Here is a 19,598-nt window from a genome sequence, read left to right as displayed (position 1 = left end):
ATTACCATAGCTCTGTAATACAGTTTGAAATCAGGGAGCATGATGCCTCCACCATTGTTTTTCTTAAGAGACTGCTTTGGATTTTTATAGTCTTTTGTGGTTGCATATAAATTTCAGGTTTGTTCTATTTTTGTGAAAAATCCCATTAGAATTTTAACAGGGATTGCATTAGAGCTGTAGATAGCTCTGAGTAACATTTGCTCCCAATCCGTGAGCATGGGATGCCTTCGTATTTATTTTGTCTTCTTCAGTTTCTTTCACCTCCTTGACTAAATTTATTTGTAAGTATTTTGTTCTTTTTTAATGCAATTGTAAATGGGATTGCTTTATTTCTCTGATGGTTTGTTATTAGTGTATAGGAACACAACAGATTTTTGTATATTGATTTTTTTTATCTGCAACTTTACCTAATTCATTGGATCTAAGTTTTTTTGGTGGAGTCTTTAGTGTTTAATATATATAGTCATGTCATCTGTGAATAGTGAGTTTTACTTCTTCCTTTCCAACTTGGACACCTTTAGTTTCATCTAATTGCTATGGCTGGGACTTCCAATATTATGTTGAATAAAAGTGCCGAGAGTGGGCATCCTTGTCTTGTTCCTGACCTTAGAGGGAAAGATTTCACTTTTCATCATTGAGTATAATGTTAGCTGTAGGCTTGTCATATACGGCCTTTATTATGTTGCGGTATGTTCCCTCTATACTCACTTTGTTGAGACTTTTTATCATAAATGGATGTTGAAATTTGTCAAATGCTTTTTCTGTATCTAAATTAATGTGATGTATCACGTTCATTGATTAGCAAATATTCAATCATCCTTACATCCCTATAATAAATCCCACTTGATCATGGTGTGTAATCCTTTTGATATATTGTGAGTTTGGTTTGCTAATATTTTATTGAGAATTTTAATATCTATGTTCATCAGGGATATTGGCCTGTAAGTTTCTTTACTTGTGGCATTCCTGGTATAGTTTTGGTATCAGGGTAATGCTGGCCACCTCAAATGAGTTTGGATGGGTTCCCTCTTCTGTATATTTGGAAGAGTTTGGGAAGAATTGGTATTAATTCTTTAAATGTTTGGTAGAATTCACCAGTCAAGCCATCTGGTCCTGGTCTTTTGTTTGTTGGGAGGTTTTTTATTACTCCTTACTAGTAATCAGTCTATTAAGATTTTCTATTTCTGCATGATTCAGTCTTGATAGGTTATATGTTTCTAGGAATTTATCCATTTTCTGTGTTACAAAGTTGTTAGCATATAATTGTTCATAGTAGTCCCTTATGATACTTTTCTTTGGTTAATTTTTTGAACTTTATTATCCTCTTCCTGACCCTTCCCACTGGCAACTCTTTTGTTTGTTCTCATATGGGTTCCAGACCTGGTTAAATGTCTTTCTAATAGAGCAACTCCACCTACCCCCCACCTACTTCTTTACTCAGAGAGAAAATTCACCTGGAAACCACTAGAATATCTGTCTTTAACTTAACACTGTATTATCATTAGCCCTGAAAATATGTTATGGTACATAGCTGATGCTTACTAAACGTTGATATAATGAATATTGTTAAATGACTCCATATGAAAAACACAAAATACTATTTATTACTATCATAAATGTTTTATAAATTCCCATTTATAATTTATGATAAAAAAATCAACAAAACACAAGCTACTACGTTCATAGCACTTGTATATATCTCTTTAGAACATTATTCAAACTGAGTTAAATATTTGTGGAATCCTTGAAACATTTCAAGAAAACATTACTTGGAATCACTGCTCTAGACCTGTTACTCTCTTAACATAGATCAATATGCAAAAATATTTAGGACTAGTTATCCTGATAGGTTTCAATTCAACATTAATCATGTTAAAAATCACATATACAAAGGAAAGAAATTACCATATGTAAATTTGCATATATATATTGTCATATGGTTAATTAAGCACCACATTAATCTGTATTTTTCTTAAATTCCCTAAGAGGGTATTTATGATCTCTGAGGTAAATTTTAAAGAAAATGTAAATGTACTATCACATAACAAAGGCTTTTAATAGTTCACTGTCAAAATAGTCTTGTTTCATTAAATTTTACAATGACACTAAAAAGTTCTGCAAATATCACTGTTTTGTTTTTTGGTTCAGCCATACTTTTTTTTTTTTTTCTGTGTTCATGATCTCTTGATGCTTGATAGCTCTCTAGTCCTCTTTCCTAGTACTAACAGAGTTCCATTAGGACTCCACTGTCACTACCAGTTCTCAGGACTTTTCCCAACTTTTTATCTAGCGTCCCAATACTTCTCTCCAGGAAACCGCTTTCTGACATAGTGTTTAGAACATGCATGTAATCCCCATCTTTTTCCTCCTTTTCTGTCTCTCAAACTTACTTTTCCTTCTTTCACTAAAATTTAATTCAGCCAAACCCTTGTCTAGATAGGCAAGAGATATGTTAGGAACAAATGTTTCCTATCTTGTACTCTTTTCTTCATTTTCTGCCTCTTATATTAAAGTCTCAATTCCCCTATTATAATATAAAATTTAACATGAAGTATATATAAGAAGTATACAAAAATGGTATAAAAGTAAACAATTTTCCAGGTAAATGCACACCAAAAGAAATCCAAGGAAATAATATAAGAAGCTAAAATTCATGGCAAAACATATTTAATGTATAAACAAACAGGATTACTTTTTTCTTAACTGTAGAAATGTAAGGAGAACTACCAGGATGAATTATAATTTGTATGGGAGACTGCTACATAAATGGCTCCCAGTGAATCATACCACCTGCTATCTGTATCCTTGTGTACTCCACTCTCACACTGACTCTAGAATTGCTTTGTTCAATGGAAGATGAGCAAATATGATGCAAGTGCAGGCTTGATAAACTCTTGTACATTAGGGCTTGCCCTCTTGTAATGTTTTTTTCTGTCATGGGAAGAAACATGGTCTAGCCTACTGGAGGAGGAAAGGCCATGCAGACCAGAGACAGTCAAGTCAATGAACCATGAAAAATTATAAAACATCCTGTTTTAAGCCACTGAGTTTTGGAGTGGTTTGTTATATGGCAATGGATAAGAGCTACACTTCGTAGAACCTTATCATCTCTTTATTTATGTCTGTGGAAGACCAAATGGATAAAAGTTAAATAAAGTTATATTTAATATGAAAAAACACTTAAGGTCTCTCAGCAAACTTTAACAGTACTAGACCTGCTGTACCTGTTATATTTCTCCCTCTACCCCAGCTATTCAGTCCATTTAAAAAGTATTTACAAGAATCAACACTTTAACCATTATCCTATACATTCTATAGGTAAAGAAGTAGAAACTGTATCAGTGAACAAAGAATACATGATAAATATTTTTATTTAAACATGAATTGTACATCTTTCATATAAAAGATGAGATTCTAGCCTGTTTTTAAAAAATTAATTATACTTGCTAATACTATCTTTACATTTTTTACAGAAGCTAATTTTCTCTAAATTTGCAGCTTCATTCCATAGCTTTTATAGACTCATAATCTCGAATATATTTCCAATATCCTTTAAAAAATAAATTCATACAAGATAATTTTAACACAATAAAAACTTAACAGATTACAGCACAACTGCCCAGCCTTCCAGCTACCACTGAATACTTTTCCAGTACAGAGAAGCCAACATGTTGGAGTAATTAATTCTCTGTATTTACCTTTATTAAAAAGAGGTTTTTGGTAGTGAGAACAAATAATCTCTCATTTGTTGCTTGAAAGCCTAAAATAGGATCACTGGTTTCTAGGCTTGCTACTTGCTGCTTAGCAACCTGCCCTACTTGCCTGCCTTCCTTCCTATTGTAAAGTACAGTGGACATGGGAGTGGGCTGACGATAGATGAAAACTCGTCGAAGGCACTCGCAAAGGGCTGCGTAAGAGTAATTTGGAGCACAGGCAAAAAATTTTTTGTCTCTCTTTGATGCTTGGACGTAGCCTGCCAAGAAATATGAGACAAAAAAAAGAGAAAAACTATATATTAAACAGAAGGGGAAAAACAGTGACTTAACATTTAATAGTTCATAAATCTTATTATAAATTGAAAGGATTAAATAAAAATATATATCACAGATACTCAACAGTGGTTAAATTCTGAGCCATTAATGACTAGCCACAATCAGTCTCTCCCAAATGGTGCAAAATTAAAGCATTAATTCCTAAGGAACAAAATAGTGTTTCATCCCTTCAAAAAAAAGCACAATATAGTTCCTATCTAATTTCCATGAATAATTAAAACATTAAAAATCTAACACACTAAAAACATGCCAAAATATCTTTAAATAATAGAGTACATCAATCAGAGATGTGGCATTACAGCATCTTCTTATCAAATAAATGGGAAAATGTTTATAGGATGTATTATAAAGTTATTTTAGGAGTGTGTTATAATGCAGACCCCATCCCCAAAGGTACTAATATGCACAGTGCATTCCCATTATTTCTGTAATGTTAGTGGTATTTTTATACACAAATACCAACACTAACAGGATTTGTACTTCACCTCTCAGAAGAAGCAGAGCCTTGAGACCACTACAAATTCAAAGAAAATTCAAGTATCTATTTTAAAAAATTCCATTGGGATATCCCTTGAAAACTAATTAAACTTTGAAATAATCTTTTTAAAAATTATCTTTATAGTCTAAAAGAGCATTTATGTTCTGAAATAAAAACTAGAATCTTCAGATTGGGACATGATTACTGAACATTATAACATGTGAGAGAGGAAATATAACACTAATGTAAATTGAGACCTCATCAAACAATGAATGAGCAAAGGAACCACTGAGCACAGGCAGATCAATGCTGGTTTTTTAATATTAAGCCAGGGCTTGAGGAGGAAAAATTAGAAAGGACACAGACACCTATTTGAGAGCCTAGATTTAGCTCTCCAGGCTAATCTTGACGAAATAATGTATATATAACATCTCAAGACTACACATCTAATGTAATGTTGATTTAACTTAAACGCAAGCATAATAGAATTCCATTATACTAGGGGATTTAGGGATACAAAAGGAATATCTGAAAATTAAGATAAAGCTTTCCCTCTTACTGAAAAAAATAGAATAAAAAATCAGGAATTTTAGTAGAACTAGAAATTATGTGGCTAAATTATTCAAACTTTATTTCAGGTCACAAAAATCCATTTGGAGTCTGAATTACCAGTTTAACAGCCCATATTATTAACTATAAGGGATAATTGAAAAAAATCTCCTCTACAATTAGGGTTGTACATATACAGCAATCACAATGCATAATTTTACTTCCTGCTGGCAGTTTAAAATAACCTTTCAATAAAGCAATAGCTGTGGTCAATTCATATAAAAAATTTCTCCCACACAATACTAATGTATTATTTTATCATTAAATCAATTATTGCGTAAGTCTACAATTATGTAGCTCAAAATGTTTCAAGCTCTAGTTTTAAAACCAGTATTTTCCCTTTTATCCTACAGAATAAATTTCATTTCTGCTTATCATCATCTTCCCTAAGTGTTTTCATTATAATGGCTGTTTTTCACATAAGTTCCATGAAAGATGTCTCATAATGTGCTTTACCTTAGAGCAATTCCATGATTACCGAAGACTACTCTGAAGAAACCTGAATACAAGTTCCATGTAGGGTACTGTCAAGCCCCTTGTTCATATTCTGATATTGTATAGCTTAGTTGGAATAAGCAAATAACTGATTAGAATGATTCATGCAGTTAGATAACCACTTTGATTTCTATTCTGTGCTGATCTTCTGCACAAGCATAAAAACAAATTAGTCCTACTGTTCCAAAAGTACTAACATTCATCAACTATGTGCAAGCAACCAAATTATAGCACAAATCAATCCAAGCATACTTAGGACAGCTCAAATTTAAACAAACCCAAAAACTTAAAAAGAATTGACTAATTTTCAATATAAAGGAAAAAGTTGTCAAAGAGCTTGCTTATACCTAAAGCATTGAAAGTTGCGATATGCTCCCACATATCGTCTTGGTTGCCAGAGTGTGGTTGCCAGAGAAGGGCATCAACATCATGGCGCAGACAGAAGCAGGGCATTTCTTTGGGATCCACTATGACAGAGAAAAGGTACTGGTTGCTTCCAAGATTCACCTGAAATAAAAAGTGACAAAAAATCATTTACTCAACAACAAATTAATAATAATACGGATGACAGCTGACACACAGAACTACATGTCAACAACTGTTCTAAACTTTTTACACACCTAAAACTGATTAATAAATCTTCATAATGCTCCTGGGAGAAATGTGCTATTGTTAGGTCTGTCTTAAAGCTGAGGAAAGTGACGCACAAAGGATTTAAGTAACTTGCCCATGGTCAGCCTGGTAGTAAGTTGTGCCGCTGAGATTTGAATCTGGAGTCTATGTTCTTAACCACTACACTATAGTATTTGTCAACTGTTCGTAACTCGTTTACAACATGCTATAAAGCACCAATTTTATAGGCAGAATATTTTTTAAACCACAGAATACAAATATGAAGTTTACAAATGCTAACTTGTAATAATAACTACCAAGAACAGCGATAGGTACTATGATTTATGAGCACAATCTATGTGCCAGACACGTTATAAATATTAACATCAATAACCCACAAGGCTATTATCTTCATAGATGGAAGAATATACTTGAGAGAGCTTGAGTAACTTATTCTAGGCTACACAGAAAAATCACAATGCTAGGATTCAAACGCAGATCTGTTTACAAATTATTGACTTTGTATTGTCTATTTACAATAAAATGTCAAGAATGTTCATTATGTTAATAATTTTATTGCAATATTGATGGCTAAAGGAACTCATTTTACTACAGACTCATTAGGTTGAGGCTCATAACTGGATTCCATCTATAGGAATACTTTTTTTTAATGGAAAGAGGTTGCAGTGACATTCTTCATTACAAATGCTGTTTATCAGAGTTAAAAATGCCTAAAAACCAACAAAAATCATATCAAATATAGAAAACATAAAGTATGCATAGCACTTAATAAACAATGAATTGCTTCCATGAGTTTTAGAGCAGACTGGAGAATAAAATGTTGAGTTGAAATTAAAGGTGGAGACCTGACCTGTGTTCAATAGGGAAAGCTGTGAAGTGGCTCTCCCACACAGGCTACTGGTCACAGGAGCATCCAGAGACAGAGCAACCTAATTTGTGTTGCTGCAGCAATGCCAAGGGATAGGGCTTTTGGGTGGGGCCGGTACTTGTTCTCTGCAGAAGGGGAACAGGCTGGCACACAGTGTTCACAGACTATTTCTTCTCTCCCTTTGCTCCTGATAAACACTGGCTAAGTGAGGTTTATTTTCAAAATCACTGCCAACTGACTGGCCTTTTATATTACATTTTACAGTAAGTTTTATTGTCAAATTCAGTTTTTCTGTAGTTTCAACTGTGTTCTCATTACTTTCAGTTTTATACTTTCCATTAATGCATGTTTCAGCAAATAGTTTGTGGATCTGCCCCTCAGAAAGTGGACACATTATTCCTCAAATAAGATTGGGATGCTTTAAATATACTCAAAACTAATTATCTGTAAGTTTTACAAATTATAATACACTAGTCTGATGGAACTAACTAACTGCAAATATAATTTACTGTGAGATAAAACACTCCCTTTAAATGAGATAATTTTTTCTTTATGTAGGAAGAGACTGTGTGATATTCATTTAATAAATTCTAGCCTTCCTATTCTTCATTTTAAAATCAAGTATTCCATACAGATAAATAAAAAAGATTACACCACTTAAGATGTATGATACTTATTAGGTTGGTCAGCAGCCATGTTAGGAAAATTTATAATTCCATTCAAAGGTTGCAAGCTAAGAGTAGACAAAGGAACTGCAGATAAACACTGCTTTTAAGATAACACCTAAAAATGGTTTCATCTTTCTCATGGTAGTTACTGAAACCTCTTGATAATTCTTTATACCTTTTACTACTTTTTCTTGCCTCACTGCACTAGCTAGGAGCTCCAGCATGATGCTGACTAGGAGTAATGAGGGCAAACACCCTTGCCTATCTTTTGCACAGGCTCCGGATGCGCAGGCTCAGCGGCCACGGCGCACGGGCCCAGCCGCTCCGCGGCATGTGGGATCCTCCCAGACCGGGCACGAACCCATGTCCCCTGCCATTGGCAGGCGGACTCCCAACCACTGCGCCACCAGGGAAGCCCGCCTGTTACCAATCTTAGGGGAAAGCATTCTAGTATTTTTACCATGAAATACGATGTTAACACTAGGTTTTTCAAGGAGGCAGTCACCTTCAACTCCTAGTTTGCTAAGCACTTTTATCATAAACAGATACGAAGTTTTGTCAGTTCTTTTTCTGCATCTACTAGAATGGTCAAATATTTTTCTTCTTTAGTCTGATGATACACTGAATTATGTTGATTGATACTTGAATGTTGATGAATCAGCCTTGAATTCCCTGGGTAAACACTACTTGGTCATGATGTATTATCCTTTTTACTTACTGCTGGATTTCATTTACTAATATTTTACTGAGGACTTTTGATCTATATTCATGAGGGATACTGGTGTGGTTTTTAATTTTTTTCCTGTTTTCCTTTCTGTCATGTCTTTGCTATCAGGGTAATGCTGGCCTTATAAAACAAGGTGGGAGGTATTCCTTCCTCTTCTATTTTCTTGAAGTATAGAATTGGTATTGTGTGTTCATTCGGTAGAGCACACCAGTGAAGCATCCTAGGTCTGGAGATTTGTCAGAAGGTTCCTAACAATAAATTCAGTCTCTTTAACAGATATAAGACTATTAAGGTTATCTGTTTCTTTTTCAGTGAACTGTGGTAATGCTTGTCTTTCAAGGAATTAGCTTCACTTAAATTGTCAAATACATGAAAATAGAGTTGTTTATAACATCCCATTATTACACTTTACTGTCTTTTGGACTTGTCCTGACATGTCCATTTTTATTTCTGATATGGTAATTTGTGTTCTTTTTCCTTGGTTACTCTGCCTAGAGACTTACCAATTTTGATCTTTTCATTGGTTTCATTATTTTCAGTTTCACTCATTTCTGCTCTTTGAAAGTTTCCTTCCTCCTACTTGCTTTAGACTTGGTTTGCTCTTCTTTTCCTGGTTTAAGATGGAAGCTTAAATTATAAAATTGAGACACTTTTTCTATTGTAATATAACATGTAATGCCATAAATTTCCTTCTAAGCACTGCTTTAGCTGCATCCCATATGTGCTGTTTCATTTTCGTTCGATTCAAAATATTTCCTACTTCCTTGTGAGTTCCACTATGACTCGTAGGTTATTCAGAAATGTATTTAATTTCCAAATACTTGTGGATTTTCCAGATTTTTCTATTATTAATTTCTAATTTAATTCTGTTATGGCCAGAGAACATTCTGTTCATGATTCTTATTCTTTTAAATTTATTGACATTTATTTTATGGCCCAGAATATGGTCTATTTTGGCAAATGTTCCATGTCCCTTCTGGGATTCCAACTAGATGTATAGTAGACCATCTGATATTGCCCCACAGCTCTTGGATGCTCTGTTTTTTTGTTTGTTTTTAATCCCACCCCACTTCCACCCTCTTAGGTTAGTAAAAATTAGCAGAACTGAAATCAGTCTTCAAGGTTACTGATTTTTTTTTCCCCTCAGATGTATTGAGTATACTGATGAGTTTGTTGAAGGCATTCTTCTCTTGTTGCTGTGGGTTTTTTTTTTTTAAACTTCAAGCATTTTTAATCGACTCTTTTACAGTTTCTCTCTGCTAAAATTCTGTATTAATTAATTTATTCACCTTTTCTACTAGAGGCTTTAACATATTAACCACAGTTATTTTAAATCCTTTGTCTGGCAGTTCCAAAATAGGGGTCATCTCTGAGTCTGGTTTGTTTCCCCTTGTTTCTTGACAGCAGGATATTTTTTACTTCTTTTTGTGTGTTTTACTTCTTTTTGTGTGTCTTGTAACCTTTGACTGAATACTGGATGTAAAAAACTGTAGAGACTGAGGTAAGCAGTATTTATGCCTGGTGATGGACACATTTCTTCTGCTAGGCCATTCGTGTGGGTGGTCATGACAGAGGGAGGTTGAGAAAGGGCTGATCTGAGCTTGAATTCTGTTGTTGCTATGGTTACCTTCAGTGCATCACCAACTTCAAATTCCTTCAGTGTACTTTGCACTCTGGTGGGGACTGAGATGCTGGAGGATTTTCCCCAACTGCACTGTTCCACCCCTAACTTTAGGCCTTCACCATACATCCGCATTTCAGAGTCTCTCTATGCTCTTACTCCTTCCCTAGTGGTAGATTATTATTGCCTGTTACTTGGTGCTTCTCAGCCTTGATGATGGTGGATGGAAGGATACAGGCAGAGGGTTCTCTTGGTTCAGCTTCAGTAGTGGGCCTTGTGTCCTTGGGTTTGGGCCTTTTTAGTGATACTGCCTCATCTCCAGTGGTAGGAGAATTCTGATAATCTACCCTTGATTTCCTGCCCCTGCCCCAGGCATAGCAGTGGTGTTTTAAAGTTATTTTTATTTTCCCCCGGCTGCCGTGGGTCTTCTTCTGAGCCCTTAGGATAAGATCTAATGCTGTTCCCTCAGCAGTTTAAGGCTTTTGCTACTTAAGGAAAATAAACCAGGCAGGACTTCATTCTTCTTTCAAGGCAGAAGATACTTCCCTCCTCCAATGCTGCATCACCAGGGTGGCTTTCCCCCTGTCCGGCTCCTCCCCTGCTCCCCGTCTTCCGCATCAGGCCCTGGTCGAGGTCCATAAAGAGGATCTGTAAATCCCATGGGTTCTATACTTTCTTGTTAGCCCCCACTAGGCTTTTAGCAGTTTGTTGGATTTTCCTTACCCACTTATATGGCAATCCTTTCTTCTTCCTATGTTCAGATGAACCAGCTCTCCTATCCAGTCTCTCCTTGGTGGTACCTGTTTTTCCCTTGGATTTCAAGCTAGTTGATTGCACTGTAACCTCAGATCGCTGAAAATTTTTTTTTAAGTAATGATTCTACAGATTATCCAGGCTTCTCTTGTTGTTACACTGGGAGTGACACTCTTTCCAGCTTTCCAGACCCTAGACTGAACTGGAAGTCCCCTGCTCACTGTTTACAAACTTGCCTAAAAAGCAAGCCACTTATAATGAGCAGACTGGTGATAGTTCAGTATCCACAAGAGCTTCCATATACCCAAGTAGGCAAACTGTAGGATCCCACGCCCTGGCTTCTACCAGAGTGGATAACTAACTTAAAGGCAAACATCTTTTATCCATTGATTTATGAAATGGTTAGACTGAAGTGTTTTCTTGAACAGGTGCTTCCCATAGGGGATGGTGGCTGGCCAAAAACAGTAAATCCTCTTCTTAAATGCCAAAAATGAACAATAAACACAAACATACAGCCAATAAGAAAGAGAGGCAAAAGACATACCCAGAGAGACTACAGAAAGCAGAAATCATGAGGTAGGAAGTGAATCACAGAGGTATGAGCAGCAGAAGCAAGTAAAGAAGATGGTGATGTGATGATAATGGCGCAGCACTACAGTAGACAGCAAGGGACACTTGACTGATTCTCAGGAGACAAGGAGATTACCTTGTCATCAGAACTATGTGCTATTTTCTAAACAATGTTTCCCTTCTCTTTTAGGTCGAACTTGCAAATGCATTTGTTTACAGAATGACCTTCTATTTCTCTATGAGATCTAAAGAGATTGTTTCCACTATTCCTTATAGTCTCCACATATGTTCACACTAAATATCTGTGACTTGAGGTAATGAGAGGTCTTCTCTGCTCTTTGCAACCTTTGAAAGTCCAGATGAAAGGATTTTGTCCAAAAAAGAAAATCAGAATTAAGGTTACAAACTGAAGCAAACTAGTTTTGCTAATAAGTTAATTAACTGAATGAAAATAAAGTGCAAAAATTAAAAAGTACAATTCAAATTAAGTGCACTTTTTGTTTGATGCTATAGAAACAAAAAAACTCAATATAAGGCAAAGAAAATGTTTGAAGAACAACAAAGACATATCATCATTAATTTGAAGCAGACAAAACAGGGAAATAAGATGTTATTCATTATCTGGCAATTACCTGTAAGAATCAACCTGTGAGAATCAAGAACAAGATGTTCAATTCAAAGTCTTAAAATAGAAAAATCTGCAACCTAGAATACTCTACCCAGCAACATTATCATTTAGAATAGGGGAGATAAAGAATTTCTCAGTCAAGCAAAAACCAAAAGACTAAAGCAATACTAAACCTATCCTAAAAGAAATAGTGAAAGGTCTTCTCTAAATAGAATGGAAGCAAGAAGATATAGGAAAGAGAAGCTCACAATTGGAAAGTAAATCACTTAAATAAGCCAGTATACAGATCAAAAAGAAAAAAAAAAAAAAGCTATTTGTGAAAGTGATGATAAACACAAGGGACAGCAAAAGGATAAACATAAAGATGTAAAAGAGGACATCAGAATCATAAAATGTGGGGGAGAGTAAGAAAATGTAGATTGTTTTTTTTTTTAGAATGTGTTTGAGCCTATATGACTATCAGTCTAAAGCAAGCAGCTATTGGAAGGTGTTAACATACTGGAAAAAACACGGTAATCACAAATCAATAACAATAGATTGACAAAAACCAAATAAAGGACACAAGCATAAAATAAAAGGAAATCATCAAACCACAAAAAGAACAACAAAAAGAAACAAAGAAGAAACAGAATCAACTGGAAAACAAACAAAGTTTAAATGGCAATAAATATAGTTATCAATAATTACCTGAAATGTCAATGGACTGAATGCTCCAATCAAAAGACACTGTATGGCAGACTGGATAAATAAACAAGAGCCGTACATTGTGCTGCATACATAAGATCCACTTTAGGGCAAAGGACACACATAGATTGAGGGGATGGAAAAAGATATTTCACGCAAACGGAAATGACAGGAAAGCACGGGTTGCAATACTCGTATGAGACAAAACAGACTTTAAAACAAAGGCCATAAAAACAAAGAAGGACACTATATAATGATAAAAGGATCAATACAAGAAGAGGACAGAGACCTACTAGAGCATGGACTATGTGGAGAGGGAGGGGTAGGCTGTGACGAGGTGAGAGAGTGGCTTGGACATATATACACTGCCAAGCGTAAAGTGGATAGCTAGTAGGAAGCAGCCGCATAGCACAGGGAGATCAGCAAGGTGGTTTGTGACCACCTAGAGGGGTGGGATAGGGAGGGGTGGGAGGGAGGGAGATGCAGGAGGGAAGAGAAATGGGAACGTGTATATGTATAACTGATTCACTTTGTTATAAAGCAGAAACTAACACACCATTGTAAAGCAATTATACGCCAATAAAGATGTTAAAAAAAAAGGATTTTACACTCTTTACACTCGTCAACATATATGTACCTAATATAGGAGCACCCAAGTATATAAAACAAAAACTAACAGACATAAAGGGAGAAACTGATGGGAATACAATGATAGTAGGAGACTTTAACACCCCACTCACATCAATAGACAGATATTCTAGACAGAAAATCAAGAAGGCAAAGATATCCTAAATGATACAACAGAACAGTTAGAGTTAATTGACATTTTCAGGATTACATCCAAAAAACACAGAATACACATTCTTTTCAAGTGGACATGGAACATTCTCTAAGATTGACCAAATAGGGTGCAAAACAAAATCTGGTATAAAAATTATTTCAAGCATCTTTGACAATGGCATGAAACTAGAAATCAACCATGGAAAAAGAAATGAGAAAAAGATTACATGGAGACCAAACAACATACTAAAAAAGCAACGGGTCAATGAGGAAATTAAAAAATATCTGGAGACAAATGACAATGAAAACACAACCATACAAAATCTATGGGATGCAGCAAAAGCAGTTCTTAGAGCAGTTCATAGCAATACAGGCCTTTCTCAAAATACTAGGAAAATCTCAAACCGAACCTACCACCTAAAAGAAAAAGAACAAACAAAACCTAAAGTCAGTAGAAGGAAAGAAATAATAAAGATCAGAGAGGAAATAAGAGATTAAAAAACAATAGAAAAAAATCAATAAAACCAAGAGCTGCTTCTTTGAAAGGTAAACAAAATAAGAAATGAAAAAGGAGAAATCTCAACTGATGCCGCAGAAATACAAAAAAACCATAAAAGAATACTATGAACAATTATATGCCAACAAATTCGACAACCTAGAAGAAATGGACAACTTTCTAGAAACATACAGCCCACCAAAACTGAATCAAGAAGAAACAGACAATTTGAACAGACCAATCATTAGAAGTGAAATAGAATCTGTAATTAAAAAAAATTATCTACAAACAAAAGTCTAGGACCAGATGGCTTCACAGGCGAACTCTACCAAACATACAAAGAACTTTTACCCATCCTTCTCAAACTCTCCCAAAAGACTGAAGAGGAGGGAACACTCCCAAAGCCACTATCATTCTGATAGCAAAAGCAAAGACACCACCAAAAAAGAAAATTACAGGCCAATTTCTTTGATGAATATAGATGCAAAAATTCTCAAAAAAATACTAGCAAACCAAATCCAACAACACATAAAAAAGATCTTACACCATGACCAAGTGGGATTCATCCCAAGTTCACAAGGATGTTCAACATATGTAAGTCAATCAATGTGATATACCACATGGACAAAAGAAAAGATAAAAACCACATGATCATCTCAATAGATGTAGGGAAAGCATTTGACAAAATTCATTCAACATCCATTCATGATAAAGACTCTTACCAAAGTGGGTACAGAGGGAATATATCTCAACATAATAAAAATTATAACAAACCCACAGTCAAAATAATACTCAACAGTGAAAGCTGAAAGCATTCCACAAAAATATGGAAGACAAGGATGCCCACTCTCACCGTTTCTATTCTACATAGTATTGGAAGTTCTAGCCACAGCAGTCAGACAAGAGAAATAAAAGGTATCCAAATTGGAAGAGGGAAAATTGTCACCATATGTAGATGACATGATACTATATATAGAAAACCCTAAAGACGCCACACAAAAAATTAATAGAACTGATAAATGAATTCAGAAAGGTAGCAGGATACAAGATGAACATACAGAAATTGGTTGCATTTCTTTACACCAACAGTGAAATATCAGAAAGGGAAAATAAAAGAAAAAAAAACCTTTTAAAATAGCAACCCCAAAATAAAATACTTAGGAATAAACCTCACCAAGGAGGTGAAAGACTTATATGCTGAGAACTATAAAACATTAACAAAGGAAACTGCAGATTATTCAAAGAAATGGAAAGATACCCCATGCTCTTGGATTGGAATAATTAATATTGTTAAAATGGCCATACTACCCAAAGCAATCGACAGATTTAGTGCAATCTCTATCAAATTACCTATGACATTTTTCACACAACTAGAACAAATAATCCTAAAATTTATATGGAACCATAAAATATCCAGAATTGCCAAAGCAATCCTGAGGGAAAAAAACAAAGCGGGAGGCATAAACCACCCCCCAGACTTCAGACAATACTACAAAGCTACAGTAATCAAAACAGTGTGATACTGGCACATAAAACAGACCTATGGATCAATGGAACAGAATAGAGAGCCCAGAAATAAACCCACATACCTATGATCAATTAATCTTCAACAAAGGAGGCAAAAATATAAAATGGGAAGAAGTCTTTTCAGCAAGTGGTGCTGGGAAAGTTCAACAGTTGCATGTAAATCAATGAAGTTATAACAAACCCTTACACCATGCACAAAAGTAAACTCTTAAAGACTTAAATATAAGACAAGGCACCATAAAACTCCTAGAAGAGATCATGGGCAAAACATTCTCTGACATAAATCATACCAATGTTTTCTTAGGTCAGACTCCCAAGGCAATAGAAATAAGAACAAAAATAAACAAATGGGACCTAATCAAACATAAGTTTTTGCACAACAAAGGATACCATAAACAAAACGAAAAGACAACCTACAGAATGGGAGAAAATATTTGCAAACAATGCAACAGACAAGCGCTTAATTTCCAAAATATACAAGCAGTTCATACAACTTGACAACAAGATAACAATCCAATTGAAAAATGGGCAGAAGACCTAAAGAGACATTTCTCCAAAGAAGAAATACGGATGGCCAATAGACACATGAAATTATGCACAACATCGCTAATTAGTTAGAGAAATGCAAATCAAAACCACAATGAGGTACCACCACATGCTTCTCAGAATGGCCATCATTAAAAAGTCTACAAATAACAAATGCTGGAGAGGGTGTGGAGAAAAGGGAACCCTCCTACACTGTTGGTGGGAATGTAAGTTGGTGCAGCCACTGTAGAAAACAGTATGGAGGTTCCTCAGGAAACTAAAGTACAATTACCATATGATCCAGCAATCCCACTCCTGGGCATATATCCAGATAAAACTGTAATTCAAAAAGATACATGCACCCCTATGTTCACAGAAGCAATATTCACAATACCCAAGACATGCAAACAACCTAAATGTCCATCAACAGATGAATGGATAAAGAAGGTGTGGTATATATATACAATGGAATACTACTCAGCTATAAAAAAGAACGAAATAGGGGCTTCCCCGGTGGCGCAGTGGTTGAGAGTCCGCCTGCTGATGCAGGGGACACGGGTTCCTGCCCTGGTCCGGGAGGATCCCACATGCCGCAGAGCGGCTGGCCCAGTGAGCCATGGCCGCTGAGCCTGCGCGTCTGGAGCCTGTGCTCTACAACGGGAGAGGCCACAATAGTGAGAGGCCCACGTACCACAAAAAAAAGATAAAAAAACGAAATAATGTCATTTGCAGCAACATGGATGCATCTAGAAATTATCATATAAGCAGACAAATACCATATCACTTATATGTGGAATCAAAAAATGGCACAAATGATCCTATTTACGAAAGAGAAACAGACTCACAGACATATAGAACAGACTTGTGGTTGCCAAGAGGGAAGGCAGGTGGGGGAGGGATGGACTGGGAGTTTGGGATTAGTAGATGCAAACTGTTACATATAGAATGGGTAAACAAGAAGGTTCTACTGTATAGCACAGGGAAAATATTCAACATCCTGGGATAAACCACAATAGAAAATAATATAAAAATATATATATAACTGATTCACTTTGTTGTACAGCAGAAATTAACACAACACTGGAAATCAACTATGCTTCAAAAAAAAAAAGAACAGATGCCAAAAATCCGACTGAGTTCACAACTTGGTAGCCAAAAGCAAAATGCGACAGCAAATAAGAAAGAAGGAAAAGGATGACTGTTTAGGGCACACACTGTCAAAGGTAAGCATAATACCCAATAGCTTATTAGCAGTGGAAAGAACAAAAACAAACCATGCAGAACCAGAGAAGAAATTTTTAAATGGAGTACACTGAGACTACTTAGCGTGGGAGTAAAGAACCCAACTTAACTTCAAATGCTTCTAATGGTTTTACTATAGACATATACAGCATTGTAATTAATATTCACTCTGATGACATTCGACAATCTATAAAATGTTACTTTCTCTTCAGAATGCTCTACATTAGATTTGGGGCAAATAATAAATTTTAGTAAGATTCCATTAAAAAAAAGCTCTAAATATAGTTTTAGCACTTAGAAGAAGTAATTTATACTAGACAATTTATTTGGAAAACTCATTCTTTGTTAATGCCAAATAAATAACCTATTGCCATACGTATCGATAATTACCTTAAATGTAAATGGACTAAATGCTCCCACCAAAAGACACAGATTGGCTGAATGGATACAAAAACAAGACCCATATATTTGCTGTCTACAAGAGACCCACTTCAGACCTAGAGACACATACAGACTGAAAGTAAGGGGATGGAAAAAGATATTACATGCAAATGGAAACCAAAAGAAAGCTGCAGTAGCAATTCTCCTATCAGACAAAATAGACTTTAAAATAAAGACTATTAGAAGAGACAAAGAAGGACACTACATAGTGATCAAGAGATCGATCCAAGAAGATATAACAATTGTAAATATTTATGCACCCAACACAGGAGCACCTCAATACATAAGGCAAATACTAACAGCCATAAAAGGGGAAATCGACAGTAACACATTCATAGTAGGGGACTTTAACACACCACTTTCACCAATGGACAGATCATCCAAAATGAAAATAAATAAGGAAACACAAGCTTTAAATGATACATTAAACGAGATGGACTTAATTGAACTTTACAGGACACTCCATCCAAAAACAACAGAATACACATTTTTCTCAAGTGCTCATGGAACATTCTCCAGGAGAGATCATATTTTGGGTCACAAATCAAGCCTTGGTAAATTTAAGAAAATTGAAATTGTATCAAGTATCTTTTCCGACAACACCACCATGAGAATAGATATCAATTACAGGAAAAGATCTGTAAAAAATACAAACACGTGGAGGCTAAAAGATCTGTAAAAAATACAAACACATGGAGGCTAAACAATACACTACTTAATGACAAAGTGATCACTGAAGAAATCAAAGAGGAAATAAAAAAATACCTAGAAACAAATGACAATGGAGACACGACAACCCAAAACCTATGGGATGCAGCAAAAGCAGTTCTAAGAGGGAAGTTTATAGCAATACAAGCCCACCTTCAGAAACAAGGAAACATCTCGAATAAACAACCTAACCTTGCACCTAAAGCAATTAGAGAAAGAAGAACAAAAAAAACCCAAAGTCAGCAGAAGGAAAGAAATCATAAAAATCAGATCTGAAATAAATGAAAAAGAAATGAAGGAACCGATAGCAAAAGGAGAAGTAACAACTGACACTGCAGAAATACAAAAGATCATGAGAGATTACTACAAGCAACTCTATGCCAATAAAATGGACAACCTGGAAGGAATGGACAAATTCTTAGAAATGCACAACCTGCCAAGACTGAATCAGGAAGAAATAGAAAATATGAACAGACCAATTACAAGCACTGTAATTGAAACTGTGATTAAAAATCTTCCAACACTCAAAAGCCCAGGGCCAGATGGCTTCACAGGCGAATTCTATCAAACACTTAGAGAAGAGCTAACACCTATCCTCCTCAAACTCTTCCAAAATATAGCAGAGGGAGGAACACTCCCAAATTCCTTCTACAAGGCCACCATCACCTTGATACCAAAACCAGACAAGGATGTCACAGAGAAAGAAAACTACAGGCCAATACCACTGATGAACATAGATGCAAAAATCCTCAACAAAATACTAGCAAACAGAATTCAACAGCACATTAAAAGGATCATACACCATGATCAAGTGGGGTTTATTCCAGGAATTCAAGGATTCTTCAATATATGCAAATCAATCAACATGATAAACCATATTAACAAATTGAAGGAGAAAAACCATATGATCATCTCAATAGATGCAGAGAAAACTTTTGACAAAATGCAACACTCATTTATGATAAAAACCCTGCAGAAAGTAGGCATAGGGGGAACTTTCCTCAACATAATAAAGGCCATATATGACAAACCCACAGCCAACATCATCCTCAATGGTGAAAAACAAAGCATTTCCACTAAGATCAGGAACAAG

At 35.5% G+C, this 19,598-nt stretch overlaps 1 protein-coding gene across 2 annotated transcripts in view; it reads right to left on the bottom strand.

Moving 5' to 3' along the window:
- Positions 1 to 2,119: 2,119 nt before the first annotated feature.
- NUDCD1 (NudC domain containing 1) overlaps positions 2,120 to 19,598 on the bottom strand; it is an 89,407-nt gene continuing 71,928 nt past the window's right edge. For both annotated transcript variants that reach the window (XM_067711480.1, XM_067711479.1), the window contains 2 exons: positions 5,982 to 6,141; positions 2,120 to 3,973 (listed from right to left, as the gene is read on the bottom strand). In XM_067711480.1, the coding sequence (XP_067567581.1) occupies positions 3,681 to 3,973; positions 5,982 to 6,141 (453 nt within the window). In that variant the 3' untranslated portion in view covers positions 2,120 to 3,680. The remainder of the gene's footprint in view (positions 3,974 to 5,981; positions 6,142 to 19,598) is intronic.

The sequence above is a fragment of the Pseudorca crassidens genome, chromosome 17 (assembly GCF_039906515.1).
Source record: "Pseudorca crassidens isolate mPseCra1 chromosome 17, mPseCra1.hap1, whole genome shotgun sequence".
NCBI lineage: Eukaryota > Metazoa > Chordata > Mammalia > Artiodactyla > Delphinidae > Pseudorca > Pseudorca crassidens.
Note: the sequence above shows the minus strand (reverse complement) of the source record. Positions and strands in the feature narration are given on the sequence as shown.